At 39.6% G+C, this 23,331-nt stretch overlaps 2 protein-coding genes, 1 long non-coding RNA gene and 1 other non-coding gene across 5 annotated transcripts; 3 read left to right on the forward strand and 1 right to left on the reverse strand.

The window, feature by feature from the left end:
* The first annotated feature begins 265 nt into the window (after positions 1-265).
* On the forward strand, positions 266-8,129 carry LOC138594707 (mitochondrial glycine transporter B-like). The gene is made up of 8 exons (XM_069665901.1): positions 266-635; positions 984-1,079; positions 3,261-3,385; positions 4,018-4,102; positions 5,280-5,459; positions 5,715-5,883; positions 6,071-6,234; positions 6,335-8,129. Exons 2-8 carry the CDS (start codon positions 1,065-1,067, stop codon positions 6,455-6,457), a joined length of 861 nt encoding a protein of 286 aa, XP_069522002.1. The 5' UTR covers positions 266-635; positions 984-1,064; the 3' UTR covers positions 6,458-8,129.
* A 2,928-nt stretch (positions 8,130-11,057) lies between these two features.
* Positions 11,058-12,903, forward strand: LOC138595289 (uncharacterized). The gene is made up of 4 exons (XR_011308464.1): positions 11,058-11,383; positions 11,871-11,970; positions 12,293-12,442; positions 12,727-12,903. It is a non-coding gene; the product is annotated as an uncharacterized lncRNA (long non-coding RNA).
* A 1,122-nt stretch (positions 12,904-14,025) lies between these two features.
* trnar-ccu (transfer RNA arginine (anticodon CCU)) lies at positions 14,026-14,098 on the reverse strand. The gene has a single exon. It is a non-coding gene; the product is annotated as a tRNA-Arg (tRNA).
* A 432-nt stretch (positions 14,099-14,530) lies between these two features.
* Positions 14,531-23,024, forward strand: ift56 (intraflagellar transport 56). Of its 2 annotated transcripts, XM_069665847.1 has the most exons (18): positions 14,531-14,810; positions 14,969-15,097; positions 16,164-16,256; positions 16,436-16,550; positions 17,287-17,336; positions 17,707-17,852; positions 18,755-18,926; positions 19,211-19,285; positions 19,392-19,494; positions 19,732-19,787; positions 20,280-20,333; positions 20,429-20,492; positions 20,581-20,669; positions 20,879-20,962; positions 21,050-21,119; positions 21,404-21,510; positions 22,319-22,452; positions 22,698-23,024. In XM_069665847.1, exons 1-18 carry the CDS (start codon positions 14,808-14,810, stop codon positions 22,810-22,812), a joined length of 1,659 nt encoding a protein of 552 aa, XP_069521948.1. In that variant the 5' UTR covers positions 14,531-14,807; the 3' UTR covers positions 22,813-23,024. The 2 variants fall into 2 exon arrangements, with proteins under 2 accessions (XP_069521948.1, XP_069521949.1); XM_069665848.1 differs by lacking the exons at positions 14,531-14,810; positions 14,969-15,097; positions 16,436-16,550 and having other exon boundaries at positions 16,187-16,256.
* Positions 23,025-23,331: the final 307 nt, after the last annotated feature.

A 23,331-nucleotide genomic window follows, 5' to 3' on the forward strand; every position in this document is an offset into this window, starting at 1 on the left:
CACCCTGAGGCCACCAAGTGAAACGCATTAATGTTTATTCTACAAACATACAACTGCACGTTTTATAAGTAATCAAAACTTAAACGGCAGAATATGCAGTCAATATTCTTGATATAGTTGTGCCCTATCGTGAAGGTCTCGCACAGTGACCCCATTTTCCATCACTATAGCCAACAGGTGTAATTTTATCCCGTGACATGTTGTGGGGATGGTCTGCTGACACAGTGAGGGGATGTGTGTCGACGTATCAGTGGAGGTGAACTCTGCTAGCCGGATGCTAACAGTCGCAGCTGCATAGCAAGGAGCGAAAGAAGCCCACTATTGATACATGAATAGTAATACTTCCGTTAAACATTTTCTTTGAGAAGTAACACATTTTGGGACAAGATATTTGGCAGGAATTAATTACATCTTAAGTTAGAAAAGACAGACTAAAGTTGAATAACTTACTGTAGTGAGCTAGCTAAAGTCAGGTTAGCTTAGCCAGAAAATTCTGTCTTTATCACAGTGTTTACTAAAGTTAGACCATTACGAAACTTGGGCATATCATCGAAATCAATACAAAATATGGCGTTCCTGATGCTGGCCAGGGTGACGATCTCCTTCATCAGTCCTTAACGAGTCTTCAAAGTCAGGTAAGATGAGCTAGCATGCTAACTTAGCCACTCACAGTGACTAATAAAACAGGGTACTGGCAGACTAAAGCTGTGGGGGTTTTTTTTCAAAACAAGTAGGATGTGATAGCTGACTTTGGTTACTTCGGTTGCCTTCAAAGTTACGCGTTATGTCGCCCTATCGGACTTTGAAGCAGTGTCAGTGTTAGCTTGTTCTGTCAGGTTAATGCCATACTGTCCTCACCTTAACTCTGACAGCTAGCTTAAGCAGCTAACCTAGCCTGCTGCTCACGGCGGCTGACAGACTTCACAAACGACCTCATTGTTTTAAAATGTGACTCATGACTGTAATTTTCCCACTTTCGACAGTGTTTGCTGAAGTTGACCAGCTCTAAAACGGCAGCAGTGGGGGAGAAACTGGACTCCTCCGGCTCAGCATCCAGATCAAAGATGGAGCTAGCAGCGGTGAGTGCACCTGCAGGCTGCACGTTTGTTGGGGCGCTCTGTGTTGAATCTCTCAGAAAGAGACTGGGGTGAATTAATGAAATAACAAATAACTCAGAGTTAGAGGGAGAGTTGTTGGTGTAGATGAAAAGGAGTGTTAAATCTACCATTGCTACTGTGTGCATGCCTGTGACCTTACAAACATGATGCAGTTACACATTTTCAACTTTTAACTAATTAACTTTCCAACCAGGATGTCAGTGATTGATAAACGATGAAAAAAGAAACACCCCGTCCAACTTAGAGGCACACCATAGGGAGGAACATCTGGGCAATATTGATTAGACCATCTATCACAGAGTGTAAAAATGTATGCCAATATAATCATGTCTATTGACAATATGTTAAGTGTAAAATAAATTAAGGAATTTGTTTACAGATATAGAATAAGATGAGTAGTGTCTGTTTATCTTCTGTTACTGTGAGGAAACATCAACACGTTTAAAATCCTACTAAAATCCAGTATCACCATCAAGCAGTCCTGCTTATTAATTTGCAATATTGCTCACGTGATATTTTGCACCAAGATTTATTTCATAGATAGTTAACTGAACTTACTCAATGGTTAGATACCTGGCTCCTCCAATCTGTATGTCAAAGTATCCTTGAGCAAGATCCCGCTGAAAGGTTCCTGAAGACAAAGCCCCTCAGTATGTGGGACATAAAGGGACTATATATCTATATCTATATCTATAGATCTATATATATGATCGTTTTATCTCTAGAGGAAAACGTTGGATTGATATTTCACTTGATTTGGCTGAATTGTTGAACCAATGAAATACTGTGTCTTAAATCACCATAACAAATTGTTGGCAATTTCATACACAAACATTAACACACTCTAACACACACAGGCATTTCATGACTCATGCCATTTGACAAAGATGCAATTTAGCAGTGAGCTTTGCAGAGGGGGGTAGAGAGTGAAATACAGATGTGTGAGTGTGTCTCTGAAAGATAAAGATAGAAACCCATAGAAAAGCGCGGGCTGGATTAAGCTTCTGCTTTGGCTGTGAAACGGAGGGGGAGGGAGGACGAGAAGCAGGAGAAAGCTCATTGTGGGTCGGCAGGCTGTAGAGAAAGCGAGAGAGAGTGAAAGAGGGGGAAGAAGAGAGAGATGGAGGTTTATTTTATAATATGTTATTTCCAAAGAGCTGCGTCTCAGTGAGAGCGAGGTGAAAGAGGGCAAAATGCAGCAGAAACAGGATTCTCAGAGCCGAGCCCCGGGCAGCCTGGGGAAGGTAGGAGTGTGTGTTTGTGCTCATTATTGTGTTCATGAAAGTGGAACATGTATGTGTGTGTAGAAGCTACATGTATGTATTGAATGATGTGGAAAAAGCAGACTTTTGCAGACCAGCTTCTGCAGGCTGAAGAAATTAGTTGTTGTTGTTGTTGCTGTTATTGTGATGATTGTAATTACCTTATGATTAGCATTTTCTGTTCCCTGTTTACATGTCTTTCTGTCTGTCCATGTCTGTCTGTCAAGCCTGTTTGACCATGAGGCATGTAACAACAGATAATGTTGAGTCTCAGTTTAATTCAACCCAACAGCCCCTGTGTGTGTCTGTGTGTGTCTGTGTCTGTTTGTTGTGTCTGTGTGTGCGTGTGCGTGTGCGTGTGTATGGACTGTCTCTGCACATCTCCATCATCTACACTGTGTTGGAGCCTGGCCTCAGCTCTGTGCTACAGGCTTGTATTTTTGTTCTGGAAATGTCATACAAGCATATTTACATGCAGATTAAAGTCCACTAATCAGAGATAATGTTCATTATTTGGGGGCACATTTTGTTTATGTCAGGGTTTCTGACATTTGTTTGGATAATGCTCATATTGCCTGTGGCATTAATCAAAGGGTGACCAATATAGAGAAAGATGTCAGATGTTGCATTTTCACATTAATCTTTTTACACTGAGACTAAATCTTTATACTTCTCTGTCTCTCATCCTCCAACACTCTCCTCTCTTTACATAATTCTGAAATCTCTCCATCCTTCTCTTTCTTTCTCCATTTCTGTGCTCCCTGTCCGCCATGTCTCCTCTCCCTCCCTATCCTCTCTTTCCCATAACCCCATTTCCATCCCTCCATCTCCCCCCTCTCTCTCTCTCTTCCCTCTCTCCGTCTCTTCTCATTGTCCTCAGGCTCACCCGGTGCTCAAAGCCTTCATGTGTGGCTCTCTCAGCGGCACCTGCTCTACGCTGCTCTTCCAGCCTTTAGATCTGGTGAAGACACGACTGCAGACCCTGCAGAACAATGCCAAGCCGGGGTACGTGTACACACAAAACCCAAACACACACACACACACACACACACATACACACACCTAAAGTACAAACACATGCACGTGCATCTGATGACATTTCGCCTGCATGCCATCAGACTCATGTATATCAGCATGCCCCAGGTGTTATCTTTTCTCTCTCTGACTTTGACTCAAACACAACACTCTCTCCAGGCACGAAAGGACACACACACACACACACACACACACACACACACACACACAGACACACACACACACACACACACACACACACACACACACGCACACACACACACACACACACACAAATACAGCATGTCAGGAGGACATTCGCAGGCAGTGCCAGCCTGAATCTGCTGTTATGACCCATATAGGGCAATTAGTCACACCAGCAGCCTGTAATCGTACTGTCAGGCTGCAGGGTTGTAATTACTTCCTCTGAGGACTTGAACAGGAAATGTTTAACTGCAAAAAAATCTATTTTTATTTTAGACAGCGTTCTTCAGGTGGAGGCCGTGCCTAGTTTTATATATTTTTATTGTTTTACATCATGAAATCCAAAATGTTTTCTACATTTTCTACGTGTTTGCTTCATTGAATGTGTCGGTAACCATTCCCTAAATGTCCTCCTGCAGTGCACCGAGGGTGGGGATGTTTAAGGTTTTCATCAATGTAATAAGGACGGAAAATTTCTTCAGCTTGTGGAAGGGAGTTTCACCCGTGAGTAACCGACTTTGTTTAATATTTTTAACATTCATTCCTGCAGTTATTAAATCCTTCTGTTGCATGTACATGAGTGTAGTCAGTGTTTGTTCTTCAGTACCAATCCACCAACACTCTCTCTTTCAGCTTACATTAGTGTTAGCGCTCTGTCTCGCTTTAAGAACCAGACAGACACTCTGCCAAATAAAACTTGCTTACCCTTCTAAATATCACATGTGTGAAGGAGTATAAGGATTTGTGATTTGTGGCTATGGTTAGCTTATATGTTAGCAGCCAGCCGCCTGCGCTGAAATGACTAAAATAACGAGTCATTTTCAAACAAAAACACTTTTCAGAGTCCTGATCTTTGTGACAAAGAGAGTATTTGTGAAATATAAAGATGTGTTGTGCTTGCACATTGCTATGTGTTATAAGGTAACAGTCTGCAGCGAAACCCAGGAGACTAAGAGATCTTGTATGTTCAAGAGGTACATGAATGCTATGTTTCCATGCTACCGGGTAGGGATGCACAATATTGTTGGCACGTTATCGGTATCTGCAGATTATGGCTTGAAAATTGCATATCGGCATCGGCAGATACGTCATTTTTCTGTCGATATTTTCCACTGATAAAACAACACTTTAATTTTGCCTAAATGTTCAGTGATTCCCTAAAAAAGCTTTACGCAATTCTACGACATTAACTCTAGTGTGCGCGCGCACTGCATGCACAACGCCTCTTCTATCAAGCATGAAGAAGGGTGCAAGATGTCCGCAGTGTGGCAGTTTTTCAAAGTTTCCGAAACAGAAAGCAAGGTTACTATTTGCAATGGTTGCAGGAGGGGCCAAATCCTTTTAAAGTTTTATTTGAAAGAAAATGTAACATACAAATAAATCTGGCATTTTGTACATGACCTCAGTTTAAGCACTTTTCTTATATTGCCCAGTGAATGTGAACATTTCAAAAAGCACTGTATTATGTTATTTCTGCGTCTGCCAGTGGGCCACTACAATAAGAGTAGGCATGATATCAATTACGAATAGATGACACACTTCTGTGTTTTTGTTTCTTTAAAATGTTAAAATGTTGTCATTGTCAGAATTGAATATATATTAAATGACACCTGTAGCACCCACACATTAAGCAAAAAGCTGAAGAAGAAAATGGTCTGACACTTGTGTTTCTCTCTGGCAGTCATTTGTTCGCTGCATCCCCGGGGTGGGCATCTACTTCAGCACCTTCTACTCCCTGAAGCAGCACTTCTTCCTGGACCGGGCTCCAAACGCTGGCGAGGCTGTTCTGCTCGGAGCGGGTGCCAGAACTGTGGCCGGTGTCTGCATGCTGCCGTTCACAGTCATCAAGACACGCTTTGAGGTCAGCGGCAGTTCAAATACAAAGAGGCCTCGGAGTCTGTCTCACCTGAGATGTGCTGCATGATTTCTGGATTTTTATACTTTTAATAATGATTTAAACATGTTAAAGGTTAAGTTTACATTTTAAGGCAGCTGTTAATGTATGATTTCAGATTTAGGAAATGATTAATTCTTGGTGCTGGTTTTAAAGCTTTTTGCGGTATTTGATTTATAGTGTTACAAAATCAAGTGCTCAGTATGAATGTGTTTGTCACAGAGTGGCTGTTACAACTACGTGAGTGTGGCCGGGGCTCTGAGGAGTGTGTACGAGACAGAGGGGATCAGATCGTTGTTCTCAGGGCTGACTGCCACGCTGCTCCGGGACGCTCCGTTTTCTGGCATTTACGTGATGTTCTACAGCCAGGCCAAGAAGTCGCTGCCTCAAGGTGAGAGCCACACTGCCTCAGCTTTTCAAAATTAGTAATGCAACCTTTTATATACATCTGATGAGCAGAAGGTTGTGCCTTTCCTACACCTGATTTTACTTATTCTCTGCTTCTCCTTTTTGCACCTAACAATGCACATTTGTGTCCACCCCTGTTCTTTGTTGTAACCTAGTTTCTCTTCTCTCAGAGGTTGCTTCGTCTGCCTACGCCCCGCTGGTGAACTTTGGCTGCGGGGTGGTGGCAGGCGTAATGGCGTCGGTGGCCACACAGCCTGCAGACGTGGTGAAGACGCACATTCAAATCAGCCCGTCCCACTGGAGCACTACAGACGCTATTCGCTACATCTACGTGGTGCGTGCTCATTTATTACTGCATGTGTCATTTTCAGAGAGAAGCGATGTGAAATCTTGTTCGCAGTAACTGAACTCTCCCGCTCTGTCTTCTCCCTCAGGAACACGGCATGGCTGGGTTTTTCCGCGGAGCTGTACCCAGGTCTCTGCGACGCACACTAATGGCTGCTATGGCTTGGACCGTTTACGAACAGCTGATGGCTCGTATGGGCCTCAAATCTTGAAGACTAACAATAAGACGGTATGAAATATGAAGGGATGATGATGATGGACTGAAAGTCTCATGAAAGGAGTCTCGTGGAGACGGTGAACCAGCAATACCAAGATTTTGAAGAGGAACCAGGTGGATAAATGTCTCAGAGAGAGTAAGAATGCTGCGTGGTTTGTTGATATTTAAATGTTTGTGAAGATGTGCCTGTTTGTGTCTGTAGGTGTGTAAGTTTACACCTGACACAGTCTCTTGTAAATCTTGGACTCAACTGTTACTCCCTGCTGTGAAGTGATCTTATTCCTCCTCTTGCTGTTACATTTGGACTCTGAGGTTTGGCTGCTACTGAAAAAAGCCTTTAACACAGAGCCTCTAGCTTTTACCTGGCAGCATAGTTCCCGATAATGACTTCTTGAATTTTAACATTGCGTGTGGAAAAAATGAGACAGTCTTCTGCTGAGGTAACCAAAAACAAAGCACTGCAGAGAGAGGAGCTCTGGCTCCTGCCATACTTATGAAACCTGCATTAGAGTGAGAGATGTTTCTTACTTGCCAATACACAAGCAGACATAGCAGATGTGTAGTGTTTTCAGGCTCAGACAATCAGTATTTGCAGAGCTGCATTAAAGAAAGAAAATCACAATAAAGCAGTTGTTGCTATACTGCTCAAAACTATGCTAACTTAAAGTTTGTATTCAACTGTGGTGCGTTTTTGACTCTGCATAGAGAAACCAGACGTGCTTTTTAAAGATGTAGCGACACTCACATTAGGACTTATTAATAAACAAATCAAGTCAGACTTGTGATGGCTCCTCTGTTCAGAGTTTGAGGATTTTTATGAGTTTTGTATTTGCTTGGTTTTGTTGGTTTGTTTTAACAGGGACAAAAACTGATGCATTGATTCCTGAGTTAAAGTAAGCACCTTACTGTTTGACTTGTTTTCTACTCATTACTTAAACATCTTAATGACAGGGTGAAATTGCAGCGTTTCACATTTTGTTGGAGTTTAGTTACCTCCTGTGATTAGATTAGAAATCTGTCGGCATATTAAAAAAAGAAATCATGAAGCTTGGGAGTGAAGTATGTGTTAAAAATGTGCCACTGTGTTTATGACAGTTTTACAGAACCCTATCAGCGCTGGAGGGACGCAGGATTGACAGCTGCTTCCTGGTTTTGTAAATATTGGAATTAAATATTGGAATTGAAATAATTATTTTTATTTAGCTTGTACAGTGTGCACTTTGGTATAAATATTATTTATTATAGTTAAAATAAAACAGAGGAGTTATACTGGAAATAGTTATTATACATTAAAGTGTCCATAGAAATAATACCAAAAGGAAGGTCTCATTATTGGTGGAGATTGAAGACTTGTCTAAAGGAAACGGATCATCCTGCATCCAAAGTAACATGAGGAATATTTTTGGTGGTGATGGTAAGATGACAGGATGGTCACTACAGACATGACTTGATTTCTGAATGCCACATCACAAACTGTGTCTCATACTGCGCCCGACATGTGCCATAATACACACATGAAAGTTGATTATTGTCATCACCACACCGCTCCTGTTGTCTCCTGGATCCTGTGTTGTGACTATATTGTATATGGTCATTGTTATTGTAGGTGTTTGGTCTGTGCATGTGTTTGCTCAGACAGATGTGCCTGGATGGTTTTAATGTCAATAAATTCCCTTGTTTTTTAAAGAAATTATTTGGTCTATTTTTATTTGAAATTAAGACGATGTCAACTTTTTTATTGTTGATTTTGCTTTATGTTTACATAGCCATTATCACACAACAATCAAAAATGTTAATAACCATACAGAACATGCATGCCGCTACCAGCTACTAACTACAATATATTGAATAACAATAATATATGGAATTAATCATTTCAACCATTGAAAAACATTTTTAGAAAAAAGGTATTCAACACAAAAAAAAGTTAATAATTGAGGAAATTGATTTAAATCATTTTTTTCATAGCCACAAATTTTCAGTAGTTAAAATTGTCCAGAAGTTTTTCCACAATTCAGAACAAGCTTGTGTTAAGAAGAAAGAGCTGCAATGACCAAATTAAGTTTACCATCTCTGACACTATATAAAACAGTGTCATCTGCATAAAAATGTATAATACAGTTTGGGGTGGCGGAGATGATATTGTTTATATTTATGCTAAATAAAAGAGGACCAAGAATGGAGCCCTGTGGAACACCTTTAGTAATGTTAAAGGGACTTGACTTGGAACCATTGGACACTACTGTCAGTTTTACCTGAGAGTTAGTCATAAAACCATTTAATGGATCTACCATGATCACCTGAATTACATGCTTTGGATATTTATTTATTTATGTGCAGCACAGTCAGGGCACACTATTATAGTGAAAGAAAGAGTTGTTTCTGTAGCATAGAGAGCGATTTATAAACCCAGTTACTACAATAGAAACTGGATGCAACATGTTGGAAACTATTTTAAGTATTTTCAACAGTTGATTCATTTTTAAATAATATGTCATTTAATTAGATTGAATATTTTGAGATATTGATTTTTTTTGGCACAAATCTTATTTTTGACATGGAAGATAAACACATACAAGATTAAGCAAAAATATCTTGACCGAGAACAGACATCTTAAGGTGTCCTGTAAAAAGATGTGAATAACATTTAAACTTAGCATTTTAAACACAATGAAACATTTTACCTTTCAAGCAACGATGAATTTTAAAACTTGAATAACATGAGTAAGATTTAATCGCAGATGAATTTGAGTTTTTTCCTCACAGTCCCAGTTCTCCCACTGTCCCTCTTTGGTTAAAGCTCCGCAGCGTTTCCGTATCGGACACTGGTAGTCCTGATCTCCTCCTTGGGGCCAGGCCTCATACACCACAGGGTCACTGTCCAGCCACAGCCAGCTGTCTGCCAAGTAACGCAGGCCGATCCACACCCGCTCAGTGATGTGGTCGTGCTGGATCTCGGTCAGGGCCAGAAGCTTCTCGGTCTCAGAGTGCAGGCTGGTGAGGTCAGTGTGAGTCTCTCTGCAGCGCTGCAGAGCCTCCTCCCAGGTCTTCTGCACATCATCCACGATCAGGTTGAAGCAGAAGAAATAATGCTTCCTGTAATCTGTAGTAACATACCACCAATTACTACTCCAATAGACGTAAGCATCTGTAGATGAATGGAAATCATGATCCTTTATGTAGGTATCGTCTGCTCCTCCTGAACCCGGTAGAGGCCGATCCAACTTGGCCTGGTCTTTTCTGGTAGGAACGAGAGTGTGGTGTTGTTCTCTTTGTCTTGGTATGAGCAACTTTTACATACATATAAATATCACCTGAGACGTTTTTTCAATCTATTCAAATAATGTGCAAAACAAATCTAAAGGTGGAGATGAAATGATGGTGCGGCTCTGTTTATTCGGACAGACAAACAAATTACAGCAATAAGAAATTTTAAAAATAAGTTTTGAAGGTTAAATAGCCTACCATAGTTTATTTTTGACTTAAATTAAATTTCTCTTTTTCACCAAACACTTCTGGTCTGAGAAACAGTATAAGTCTAAAGGTATGGATGACTTTCTGTAACAGTGTACTCAACAGTTAAGAAACGGAGTTGTATTTGTAAACTGTACCCATTATTTCATTTAAATCCTTTATTTAAAACAGGAAGTCTAATTGAGATTGATATTTCTTAACAAAGAAACAAACATAAACGTGTTTAAAAATAGACAGGCGCCCAGACAATTAACGGACATCTATTATTTCACAATTGGGAAAGCATGTGAAAGTGTGATTGCAAGTTTACGAGTAAAATGTTTAAGATAAATAAGAGAATATATCTCAATTTTCTTTTGGAGCTCTTCCAACTTGTGTGCAGGTATTTGAGCCTACTTTTTCCAAGCTCTGTGTGAACAGGAAGTACAGCTCTGTGACCTGACATTATAAGTACTTTGTTTAAATGTAAGCAAGGAGCAGAGGTCAGGGGGTCGTTTTTGCAATAGAGCCTCATAAATGAACAACATACAATGCAACTCTCTCATATTGTTCATATTCACTTATCCCATTTGAGTATATCGATCTTCTGCTGCTCTTCTAAAGGGGCGGGGCAGTGACGAAACGCACGTGACTCTGGGTCCTTCCTAAACTGTCTCGAGCTCTCTATAAATTCAGCGTCACTTCCTGTAGTGATCTTTCTCTCTTTGCTCTTCACATGAGGTAAGTGTTTCCTCCCGGCATGACCACGTGGTGATAAATAAACTTTGTAGGGTACGTGTAAATATCATTGTGGCACTGAATGGACTATAATTCTCGTAAAGCTGTCACTTTGCTGCATGGGTACATATTAATATACCGGTATGTCTTTAGAGTATGTTGTAGTTCACACAGTAACAATATATAAGTTACTCGTCCGACCCATGTTGCACACCAATCTGTACGTATACATTTAGTAACATCGGTGTAGTCATTGTGTTTTGATTAAAAAATAAACTACAGTGTCTGCATGCTATAATGCACAAGCTTCTTAATCTCTGCGTACAGTTTAAAATGGCCTGTATTGAAAAAAGTAATTCCTGAATCAAGTATTGGATTGTCTCATTAAAAGAACATCTTTTAAAATCTTATTTTACGACTATTTAAACTTTTCTGTAATGCAATTTTGGCCGACAAAAACAAAGGGGTTCTTGATAGTCTTCAGTGTTTCATTTCATGTCATTGCCATGAAGTCTATTTATGTTGTTCTGGTTTATTGTTTATCGTTATCTGACTGTTTTTTGTTCTGTCCTTCTAGCTCTCGCAACACTAAACTTATAATGCCGCTAAATTGGTCACGCTGTCTTAAGGAGGAGGATGTGTTTTCAGTAACTCACAGCAGTAACCCCTCTAGGAGGAACCCATCTGGACTTCGAGATGTAGTCGTGTGTCTGCTGGAGCAAGGCTGATGGTGAGTTAAACTTGTCTAAAAAAAATAAGTTTCACTACTTGTGTTAATTTTACCTGCAGGGACAGTGTTGAGAACTCATACTCGTCAGGATTTTAATGCATCCTTATGATCATAAAGTTAAATCGATGGTGTTAGGAATAAGTTGTATGGGGTTTCTAGTGTGTTTAGGATTTTAGTAATTTTGGAAAGTAGGTTTCCGTTGGTTGAAAGTTTAAGGCATTACTATTAAGATTTCTCTACACACTTTCTTTTGCAAAAAAAGAAACAAGTACTGTGTGTGGAAATCAGACATGTGGTCCCACTCCCTGCATACTGTGTTAGGCCCCCACTTCCAATTTTCACCTTAAATGCAGCTTTTACTATTTAATGTGTTAGAAAAGGCTTGGACAGTTGAATCAAAGGATCTTGATCAACAAAATGTACTGCTGTTATAACTTTGTCAGGATGTGGAGAGTGATATAACCTCATTCTGTTTTTCCTTCTGCAGGTGTGAAAATTGTTAACTTTGACTGCTGGCAGCCAGCGCCGTCGTAGCTGTTGAATCGAGCCAATTTTTGTGCGTCATCTCCTTCAGGAGCACATGACAGGTCTGTTTATGCAGAAGGCTAACTTGCCTTGTAAAGAGACTCATACAGCACATCATTAAAGCCTGGCACCGATCTCGTCGGTGTTTAGGTGTCGGAAATGTGCCAGAGTGATATGGCCGGGTTTTCGCTAACACCATTAGGACTGCTGTCCCATGACTGGGGTTTGATAGTGACCTGAGCCACACCTGAACATTAAATGATCATTGTAATATTTATTGGGAACCATCTGAAGGCCCATTTACACTAAATGCTGTAACTTTTGCAATGTTTGTTGCCTTGTTTTTGCATTTACTGATTTTAGACTGTATTTGATATTGTGTAGGAATGGGAGTCATTTGCAGGAGTGAGTGCCTACTTGTCTGTAACTTTGGCCACATCCGACCCCCAGAGTGGTGACCTGAGGGTGTTGAGGACCAGGAGCACCATCTGGGAAGTGACACTGGATCTTTACTTCTACAGAGACTCTGAGGAGGTGAGCTGTGTAAAATCCCAGACGTTGGGACTCCAAGAAGTGAGCTCATGGACGTATGAATGTAATTTTTTTTTGGACTTGTTAAACTAAAGGAAATTAATTCTAATCACTTAATACAGAAAATGTGTTCATTAAATATCAATTAAGCCAGTTTTGAACTATTTTTAGTATAGGAGCAGTAACAAGATTTTCAAGGGGTACAAAATGAAACGGTTGGAAGTATTGGTTTACCAGAATGAAAACAAATGCATAAAAATCACACTGTTTTCCTCTTGTTCCAACAGTGGTGTGCTTTATGCTCCTGATGACTGGTCCCTCCTGCCCCACTGCTGAGGCCTCAAACTCGGCCAGTGCCAGCTCTGACTAATGCTGATCAAGACTCGTATGGAAAGCACTACAAACAAAAATTAATAAAGTTCCCCATTTATTCTTAAAACTGTCTCATTTTGCTTATTTATAATTTGTGTGTGTGTAATCCCTTCTAATAAAATCAAATTCAAAATTATCCCATTCATGTTCAGTTTTTTGGGTAAAGAAACTCACTAAATTGTGAAATTTATATGAAGGTTGAAATTCTATGCCACATTTGCCTCATATTTCCACTGCCCCACTACTGTAGGCTACATACACTAAAATGTACTGTGCTCAGATTTCCACTTCTACAATCCATACTGTGTTTCTTACCTATAATGTTTTACTACTTTTACAGTTGTCTATACTTATACCTGCAATATAATTTGCCTAATGTAAAAGCTTTTTGCACTTCTAGTTAGATGGAAAACTTTTGATACTTGCACTCTATGATGCAATAAAGTGTTCTAGCTACGTATAAACCAGGGGTTCTCAAACTTTTTCAGGCCAGGGGAGAACATTTTCCAAGGACCCCCTCATAATTGTAACACCCATTAAGAATATGCTTGCTATCATTTGCACTCTTAGATGCCATTGGAACTATTTGTATTGTGGAACTAATCAACCTAAATACTTCTGACCTGTTTTCATAGTGATAAACACATTTTTTAAATTTGAATCATGTTAATACCACTTATACTTTAAAACAGAGGGTCATTTATTCAAATTGCTTGTGGACTCTACACGATAGCATTTATATTTTTCAAGTAATTGATCTTAAAAGCTTTCAGAAGATTAACAGTCGCAAGACAGCCACAGGAACAGTTTGTTGCGACCTGAGTGTATTGAATGATTCACGACAGATTGACTCGATGTGTCACAATCATATCAGTTTCTATTGGTCCAAAGGTAACGTGGGTGAAAGTAATGGACACAATATGCTTGTTTCGTTGGCGCAAATGGTCCTCATCTGTAGACATGCCGTTTTATTGATAAAGCAGGATTTATTAATTTCTATATTTATTATTTCACTGACCCCATTTTGAGAACCACTGGTATAAACAGCATCTAGTAGAGATGAGCTAACTAGGAAATTGAACTCTATTCATTACAGCTTTCAATGGAGCACCAAGTTTTTGAAGTAACAACGATGATGTATTCTTACCTTTTAATCGTTATTCAAGTTTTATCAGCGACATATGGACCCCTTTAACGTTCATGTTAAAACAATCCACCCCAGATGGGACTCGAACCCACAATCCCTGGCTTAGGAGGCCAGTGCCTTATCCATTAGGCCACTGGGGCAATGTTAGTGTGCATACAAATTAAATATAATTGTATTATGTATAAAAAACACATTTGTCAACTAAAAATACTTTCTTGTGGCCAGCAGCCATAGCGCTCCGCTCCGTTGCTAGGCAACAAAGAACTTTTAAATTTACCACAGAATAGTCCAACCGTTTCCGGTTCAGCCCCAGACTCTGTTTGACTACAAAATAAGTGTCACTCGAGCGCACCATTCTAAAACGGTACCAATGTCTAAGCTTTTTCAGCCACCTCAGAGGTGTTTAGTAGATGGCCAACAATATGGCTTACATGAATACGTCACCCTAAAAAGGCTTTCCTCTTCCTACCTCAGCAGTTTCTTTGCTCGTACCTTTAATTTGAAAATATGAGAGCGGAAGAATAAATATATGCTGCTGATGAACCATCAGCTAGCTAACGTCAACCAAGATCGTACATAGCAACATTCTTCACAAGATAGTGAATAAACCGTAAATTAAACAAGGTCATGTTAGTCGTAAGATAACTAAATTTATTTTGTTAAAGTTATTTGTAGTAGTCTCGTTCCGATGAGTGGCGACATTAGAGAGCTTAACGCTGACTTTTAGGTAGCTGTTTGTAACCGCTAGCGTAACAAATTGTGTTTTCATAGGATCATCCGACGTTGCCTAGGAAAGTCATAAACGAGTGTGAAGCTAGCAAGGTATCACTTTAAAACAAACCCGTCGACATGGTGAGTTTGCATACCTTATTAAATCTGTTATAATGCCATAATCGTCTCTGTAGATAATTTATATCTCGAATTGTCTCACGATTTGGCTCCAACCCACTGAAAGTTAAGCGATAACTTGTACCTGTACGTTGTTCTTGTTGTATGTTGTTGCTGGACAGATCCTCTCGCGCGCGAAGCCAGCCTTGGGCAGCGTCAGTGAGAAAAAGAAGAAAACCCAAACAAAGGTCTCGCGCTTGGAAGAATATCTGCAACAGAGGGACTACCTTGGGGCCTTGACACTATTAGAGGTACTTGCATTAACATAACATATATGTATATACAAATCAAATAAATGCTGATGTTTTCAGTGACCACAAGTGGTTTAAAACCACAACAGCATTATAATTGTGTAGAACAGCACTAGGTCAGTAGCAATGCAGTAACTACTAAAAAACAATTAGAAAAGCCAGATGTTGGTTCTGTAAAATGCCTTCAATTAAGTTTAGTCTATCATCAGCTTACTGCAAATTCAATATAGTTATAGTCATATAAAGTCAGGGTGTAAGGCCTGGAGGATGTGAGGTTATGCAGTTGAGATCAGATATGGCACACTACATCTTGGAGAGAAATTGTCGATTTTTAACCACGTTTTCATCATCATTTAGTAGCCCCTCTCAATGATAACTCTGAAAATATTATGTAAATGTATTTCCTTAATAAATTAAGATTCTATATATTTGATGATACTAGCTTATTTCAGATATAGATTTGTATTGGTGTATGTTTAGACTGAGAACAGAAATGCCAAAGTTGTTTTGAGGTAATTCAAAAGAGATAGTGTCACCATTACATAGTATGTCCACCAGAGAGCACTGACAAGTTAATTCTTTGAGTGTGAAATGATCCACTCAGTATCTAGCTTGGTCACACAAAATCAAACAGGGCAAGAGGAAAAAATAATGGTCTCTATAAATATTGCATATGTCTCAAGAAAATTACTTTCATCAATATACTGAACATTGGTAGTGGATTTGGAGTCCCAAATGTTGCTTACAAATCCACATTCACAGCAACCAATGGAAAAGACCCTAATTCCAGCAGTCATTTCTTATGCATAAGAAATTTGATTGTTCAGGTTGACTTGCATTGAACTGTTGGGCTACTTGCCCCTGAATGGCTGAATAAATAATGGCTGCATTTTCACAGAGAGGCCAACTATTTTATGTATTTGTAATTCCTCCTGCAGATTATCCTGTGTCATGCCCTTGAATTAAAGTTTCAGAAATAGAATCACACCCACATCTGTGCTACAGAAAACACTGTACTACAGAACACTGCTGTTCTGCTGCTGATTTGTGGCTGTGTCATCTCTAGTTTCAGAGAAGTATTGGCGAGATAGAAGAGCATGCCGACCTCTGGATTGGTTACTGCTCCTTTCACTTGGGTGATTACAAGAAAGCCATGGAGGTATGTTTTTGTCTTCTATGTTTGCGTGGATTAGTGTGTAGCTGCACATAAACTACCCTAAATGCAATTTTAAAACATCTATTTCTGTGTACTTGTTGGATGAATAGAAAGGGTTGTGGCTGTCAGGTTTCTATTGTGTTTGAGCACATCTGTATGATTTCCTGATCATGATCTCACAGGTGTACAAGTCTCTGACTGTGAGGCCTGAATGTCCTGCTGAGGTGTGGGTGTATCTGGCCTGTGCCTTGTTTTTTCTGGGCCTCTATAAAGAGGCAGAGGAGGCTGCGTCTAAGGGTAGGCTTTCCAGCTGAGTTCATTTGTAAAAATCCTGCTTTGTGTTGTATGCCAACCACTTGACCCACATTCTGTACTGTGCTGTTTGATAAACAGCCCTCTTTCTACACTGTGTCTCTTGCTCATCAATATATCACTGAAATTTTAACAATTTACGTATTCTTATCTGTTACGCCATTTGCAACAAATTGGTGTATAGATGCTGTGGTTTCTACATGTCAATAATTATGATTTTATTTTTACATAATGTAAAGCAGTTGTGTGATTTCGATTAAAAATCCTATTATAGACACATTTTACGATTTGGGATTTATTTATATTGTACACAAAAACACAAGTGTACAGAAAGGCCATCATTTTTACGCATTGGGTTGTCAGAATTATTTTGTCCATATAATGTATTTTAAGAAAACCTCTAATATAAATATTCATTGTGCACCCGACTTTATTCAGAAAGTTTCATATTAACTTGAAAGCTTTTATTGTGAAGCAGCTGTTATTCTGACTGCTTTTTTTGCAGCTTGAATAACACAAAGGGACTGAGCAGATTTTGTTAAATGGGGTTGCTGTATCTTTTAGTCTGAGTTTACTCCACAGTTATTGTGAACATTTTTTAACCAGAAAAGCTGTTCAGTCAGTTCTGTGAAGCTGAGAGGAAGGTTATGATGTCAGTGAATTGTGCCTCTTATTCTCATGTGGTTTTTTGACTAAATTTGGTGTCTCTTGCTCTCTGTAGCGCCGATGTCCCCCCTACAGAACAGACTGCTCTTCCACTTGGCTCACAAGGTTGGAAAGCTGTTATATTATTTTACTTCTGTGTGTTTACTTATTATCTCTGCTTTACTGGATCATTTACTGCTTAGTAGCAGTGCATTGTAGATACAGGTTTATGTGTCTAATGTTAGAGAAACATACAGGTCTGTATTTATGTTGTCACACATAGTTCATTTCAGCTTGTGTCATCTGAGGTGAATAACAAGGAAACGTTTGTGGTTTTCCAGCATTTTCTGTTTCTTAAAAAACACCTGATCAAATCCATTTTCTGCTCTTGTGTCTAGAGATGTATGAGTATTACTTCCACTAGCGATTCCGCGAGTAATTGCATGTCTGAATAAGGTATTCCTTCATTTTATTTCATCTTTTATATCATGTGTAGTTCAACGATGAGAAGAAGCTGATGGGCTTCCACCAGAACCTGGAGGATGTCATAGAGGACCAGCTGAGCCTGGCATCCATCCACTACATGCGCTCCCACTACCAGGAGGCTATAGACATCTATAAACGGCTTCTCCTGCAGGACAGGTCTGTGCATTCCTTTATCTTAAATGTAGTCCTACAGTCCTGCTGCACTTGGGTGCATGCACCATCCTACCACCTTGACAGGTGTGAGTTGTTAATGGAGGAGTGTTTCATTTCATGTACTTCACGCCCTGTGGACCCTTAAAGATAATTCAAGTGTCATTGCTGCAGACCTGCTGAGCTAGCTTCCTTTACCACTGATATACTGCTTCGGTACTAACAGGGCTGTGTAAAAGAAAGTCTTTGATTTCACTGAGCCACGTCTCACACAGAGATCTTTTCAAGGCTTTGTGGCGTCTGTGGGTTAAGGTGCATCTGAGGTGTTTTTAAGGTTGACAGCAGCTTTAGTTGAAGGCCTCTGCAGCAGTGTTGAAATGCAAATGAGCCGTCTACTGCTACTTCAACTTCTGAGCACAAACAGGAAAAGCCATAAATATCAAAATAGGCTAATGCAAAAACTTTACATTTTCTTTAGAGAAGATTACGACCTATGCTGCCTCTGACAATGCATACTGCAAAGTAAATATCCATAATGTATACTATCATTGAACATACTTTTGTGTGGATAAACAGCAGCACAATGCTGTGCACCATCAGCATGTATTACCTTGCAAGTTCCTTAGAGACCCAAGCCAGTTGTAACCATTACTGTGTCTCAATACGACGATGTGACCAAACAATGAATTACTTAAAAATCTGAATAAGGTGGAGCACATCCTTAGAGAGATCTTGTTTCCTTAAATCTCAAACCTCTTCTACTAAGTCTTTATTAAGATTAATTCTGAATTTTACTAATGTTAAACAATTTAGGCTACTAGGGAGGGATTGACTGTGTTGTGTCCAGCTCCTACAATATAAAAGTCTGCGAGCTAGTTTCACACCCTGAATGCATCTTGCCCCTATAGAGATTTCCTGGCCCTGAAGGTTTACGTGGCTCTGTGCTACTACAAGCTGGACTACTACGACGTGTCCCAGGAGGTGTTGGCTGTGTACCTGCAGAGAGTTCCTGACTCCACTATCGCCCTCAACCTCAAGGCCTGCAACCACTTCAGACTCTACAATGGCAAGGCAGCCGAGGTACTCCACGTTTGATACCTGCATGTACACGCCTGTGTTGTGGTTGTTCCTGATGTTGACGTGTTATTATGTTATTGTTTCGCGGAAAGACCTAATTAGAGATATTGTAAGTGGTGTCAGTACACAGTATTTATGCTTTTACTGGAAATCATTGTTTTTTGTAAATGTTTTTGTAGCCATTCATGCACCATTACAGTTGAGTCATAGCCTGCTTTATCTTTTATTTCTTTGGGGAGAGGAAGTGGTGGCGGGTTTGACTCATGTGTGCAATCTCTCCCTCGAAGGCGGAGTTGAAGAACCTAATCGACATCTCCTCCTGTTCCTTTGAGTTTGCTAAGGAGCTTATCCGACACAACCTGGTAAGCTCTTCACAAGCTCTTATTTGAGTGTGTGTAGGTGTGTGTGTGTGCATACTCCAGTCACTTACATGCTTGTATTCCACACTCTCTCCTCTGTGTACTGCAGGTGGTGTTTCGTGGCGGAGAGGGGGCGTTGCAGGTCCTGCCTCCTCTGATCGATGTGATTCCTGAGGCCAGACTCAACCTGGTCATCTACTATCTGAGACAAGGTGTGCAGCTGCAGCCTGGCAGTGTTTGGAGCAAGCAAAATGTGTTCATTTAAATGCACACAATTTGATGAAATAGTATACAACACAATGAAATCACCTCTGTCTTTCTCCTCATCCAGTCACATTTATCATGCAACATTTATAGTAAATACAGCATCTTTATTGCCATGTTGCAGTTTGAAATGTCAGGTTTCAGAGACAACATGTTTTAGCTCATGCTTAATTTTACACTTCCAGATGATGTCCAGGAAGCCTACAACCTCATCCAAGATCTGGTGCCAACAACACCTCAGGTAACGAATCAAAATGACATTAAGTTCTGATGTGATAATTTGGCGCAATTTGGGTCAGCAAGGGACTCCAGATCTGCTTAAGTCCATTCAATTCCAGCATAAAAAGAATACAGAATCTTTATTTATTATAAAAAGTGCAAAAATTGCTAGGGATTGTACGTTATGCTCTTTTACAGGAAAGAAAATCTTCTAGAAAAACCAGAATGATGCCAGATGAAATGAAGTCTATTTCTAAACCCTGTGTCCTTGCTCCATTTAAGAGCTCTGTGTAGCCAATCTCTGTTGCCAAACGCTCCCTTTTTCACCTGGATCTGAAAGCATGTGAAGTGTGAGGCTGCTCTGCCTTTTATTTAACTTGTTGAAGTGGATTTTGATGAATAAAAAAAGATCTGTTTACAATCAAGATACTCAGGGTTGCCTTTCTCGTTCACAGCAAAGAGACTAGACAGGAGAGCAGGTGACGTGTTTCACTTTACTTGTTTATTCTTTCAGGAGTATATTTTGAAAGGAGTGGTAAATGCAGCCTTTGGACAAGAAACTGCATCAGTGAGTATTCCTGTAGAGTTAATGGTTTCACACAAATAGAAGTGATAACAGCGAATTGAAGACAAATATTTGTGACCGTGCTTTTTTTCTTTCAGGGGGATCACCTGAAAATCGCTCAGCAGTTCTTTCAGTTGGTCGGAGGCTCGGCAAGCGAGTGCGGTACGTTAAATAGAAACTTGATCAATATGATCCTTTAGAGCGACACTGAGAGAGAATGTGTGTGTATTAACATCCTCTTCACTTTCAGACACTATTCCTGGCAGGCAGTGCATGGCCTCCTGCTTCTTCCTCTTGAGACAGTTTGATGATGTTCTCATTTATCTGAACTCAGTCAAGGTTAGTGTTGCTCAGTACAAGACTCACATTATGTGATTTATTACTGTGATAAAGCACAGGGAAATTACTTTAATGGTATTGGAGTTGAATGGAGACTTTTGTACATTCAGTGAGAGTACATTAAGTTAGGTCAGAAATAAAAAATAAGCAGAAACATTTTATGCACTTTTGTTTAAATGTGTGCACTTTTTGTGCTTTTCTCTTTACAGGGGTACTTTTTTAATGACGATACATTCAACTTTAACTATGCTCAGGCTAAAGCCGCCCTCGGAAACTATAAACAAGCAGAAGAGGTACCTTACTACACATCCACACGGCTGCTTTTTACAAACTTTGATTCGACTTCGACTGTTTTGAACTAATTTGACTGTTTCTTTCAGATTTTTCTGCTGATTCAAAATGAAAAGATCAAGAATGACTATGTTTACCTCAGCTGGCTGGCACGATGCTGTATGTATAGTATTTGTAGCATAATATTATATGTCACACAATTCACACATAAGACTTCTCGGAGGCTCCTCGCCTAGCCTTTCTCTTGCACCTCACTAGTGGTACGCTCAACAGCTCTAAGAAATGGATGTCTCCATTAAATGATATTTCTTCCTTTCATGGCTTAATCCACATCAATAAATCCTGCCCACGGGCGCTTCATATTTTTCAAATCTGAATCTCTAAATGTTGCTGAAACTGCCTGCAAATGACGGACTATTGAACACTCGTCTTGTTCTTGTCAGACATAATGAACCAGAAGGGTCAGCTCGCCTGGGAGCTCTATCTGAAGATGGGCACTTCCTCTGATTCCTTCAGTCTGCTGCAGCTCATTGCCAACGACTGCTACAAGGTGACATCATCTTCGTCTGCCTTGCATATCAATGGTGTTGATTGAAACTGTGAACATTTATGAAAAATCGCTGAAACATTTTAGTAAATAAATATTTTTGAACAACAGAATATTAACCTGCAACCATTTTGATAGTTACTTGTTTGGATGCTATAACACCCTTTCCTTTCCAGCTTCTCTAATGTGAGTTTAATTTTATCGCATGTTGAACATCTTTGATTTTGGGCTTCAGACAAAGGAAGTTATTTGCATCAACTTGATTTTTGGAAATTGCGACTGCATTTTTCACAATCAAGAAAGAAAAGAAATAAAACAATTTAGAAAATCTTAATTTGCAGCATGAATATTTATCCGCTTTTTTCCAGTAAATTTAATTGTAGGACTACAATTTAGGATTATGTCCATTATTGGTAAATCTGCAGATTATGATCTTGATCAATTACTGTTTCTAAAAATCTCTCAAGGTTACATTTTAATAAATCTTCTTTTGTCCGACAAGACAGTCTAAACCAAAATATGCTCAATTTATGATGATTTCAAATTGGTAATCACATTTTAAGATGACCAATCAATTCCATCAATCAATTAATGGTTTCTTCTCTATTTAAATTTGATTGCATGGTTTCTCAGTTTTAAAATACAATTATTTCTGGTTAGGGGGGCTGAAGTGTGAGCAGGCGTTTCCCACATGTGTTTTTATGGATAAACGTTGTCATTGTTCTTCTGATAAAGAGGTTGGGGGTTTAATCTGTGCTTGGGTTTTCGATATGTTGCATGCTGGTGCTCATGATCCCGCCTGTTGTTTCAGATGGGACAGTTCTACTATGCAGCCAAAGCGTTTGATGCACTGGAGAAACTGGACCCGGGCTCCAACTACTGGGAAGGCAAGAGAGGAGCATGTGTCGGCATCTTCCAGCTCATACTGGCAAACAAGGAGCCCAAGTATGTTTGACTCTTTTTTTATTCATGTGCAGTAATGAGAGTCTTGATTCTATCATAACAAATCCAACAACATTTAGAAGCTGATTTAGTGAGCAAAAAATCAAAGAAACTGAGTAACATCTGGACTCACATATCAAACCTCCGTGTTCTGTTTTAGTGGGTGTGCTGTTTAAATAAGAGAAACATGAGAGATGGTGCATTCTTGATCCAATCTTGTTTCCTCACATATCCTGTTTGTGTTCTAGGGAGACACTTAAAGAGGTGGTGCCCCTGCTGCGTAATTCAGGAAACCCTCAGGTTGAATATATAATCCGAACGCTGAGGAAGTGGGCCAAAGACAACAGAGTGCTCCTCTCATGACGGCCTGCAGCACGGAGCTCCAGCTCTCTGCAGGCCCACATCAGCAGCCGCTCCGTTATGCACACATCAGCATTTCTCATTTCTCTTGGATGTATTGTATGAGTGATATCTATGCCACACGAAGCACAGAAGTATAGAGCTAAATATGTTAGTTTTGCAACTATCTATGTACTTGTATATTTGTATTAAAATGTGAATGTATTTTTAAATCACCCTTATGTTGTGAGTAATTCATTTTTATGAATTCCACTGCAGTAACTGACTTCATACAGTTTTTATTTTTGTTTTTTTCACAGCATATAATTCAAATAAATGTGCAGAAGAAGAAATAATACAATGTAGATATGAGGCGCAAGACACAAGTGAATATTGTAGAGGAGGGAAAAACTAACAGGAGCAGGACAAATTTATAATTATATATACAAGATGCATTTACCATTATTATACCATTTAGTGATGTATTCTTCTTTGGTGTGAATTCAATTAACTGTTTTAAACAAATAAATTAAGATATATGTA

Source organism: Semicossyphus pulcher, unplaced genomic scaffold (genome assembly GCF_022749685.1).
Source record: "Semicossyphus pulcher isolate SPU_LCO1_2020_fin unplaced genomic scaffold, fSemPul1.0.p SCAF_17, whole genome shotgun sequence".
Classification (NCBI taxonomy): domain Eukaryota; kingdom Metazoa; phylum Chordata; class Actinopteri; order Labriformes; family Labridae; genus Semicossyphus; species Semicossyphus pulcher.

What these genes read in the sequence shown, in the direction of transcription:
- ift56 (XM_069665847.1), top strand. An exon ending in CGGCTTCTCCTGCAGGACAG is followed by an intron (nt 17,853 to 18,754) that starts GTCTGTGCATTC and finishes TTGCCCCTATAG; the next exon opens with AGATTTCCTGGCCCTGAAGG. An exon ending in AGGCTCGGCAAGCGAGTGCG is followed by an intron (nt 20,493 to 20,580) that starts GTACGTTAAATA and finishes CTTCACTTTCAG; the next exon opens with ACACTATTCCTGGCAGGCAG.
- LOC138594707 (XM_069665901.1), top strand. An exon ending in TGTGGAAGGGAGTTTCACCC is followed by an intron (nt 4,103 to 5,279) that starts GTGAGTAACCGA and finishes TCTCTCTGGCAG; the next exon opens with TCATTTGTTCGCTGCATCCC. An exon ending in TCATCAAGACACGCTTTGAG is followed by an intron (nt 5,460 to 5,714) that starts GTCAGCGGCAGT and finishes TGTTTGTCACAG; the next exon opens with AGTGGCTGTTACAACTACGT.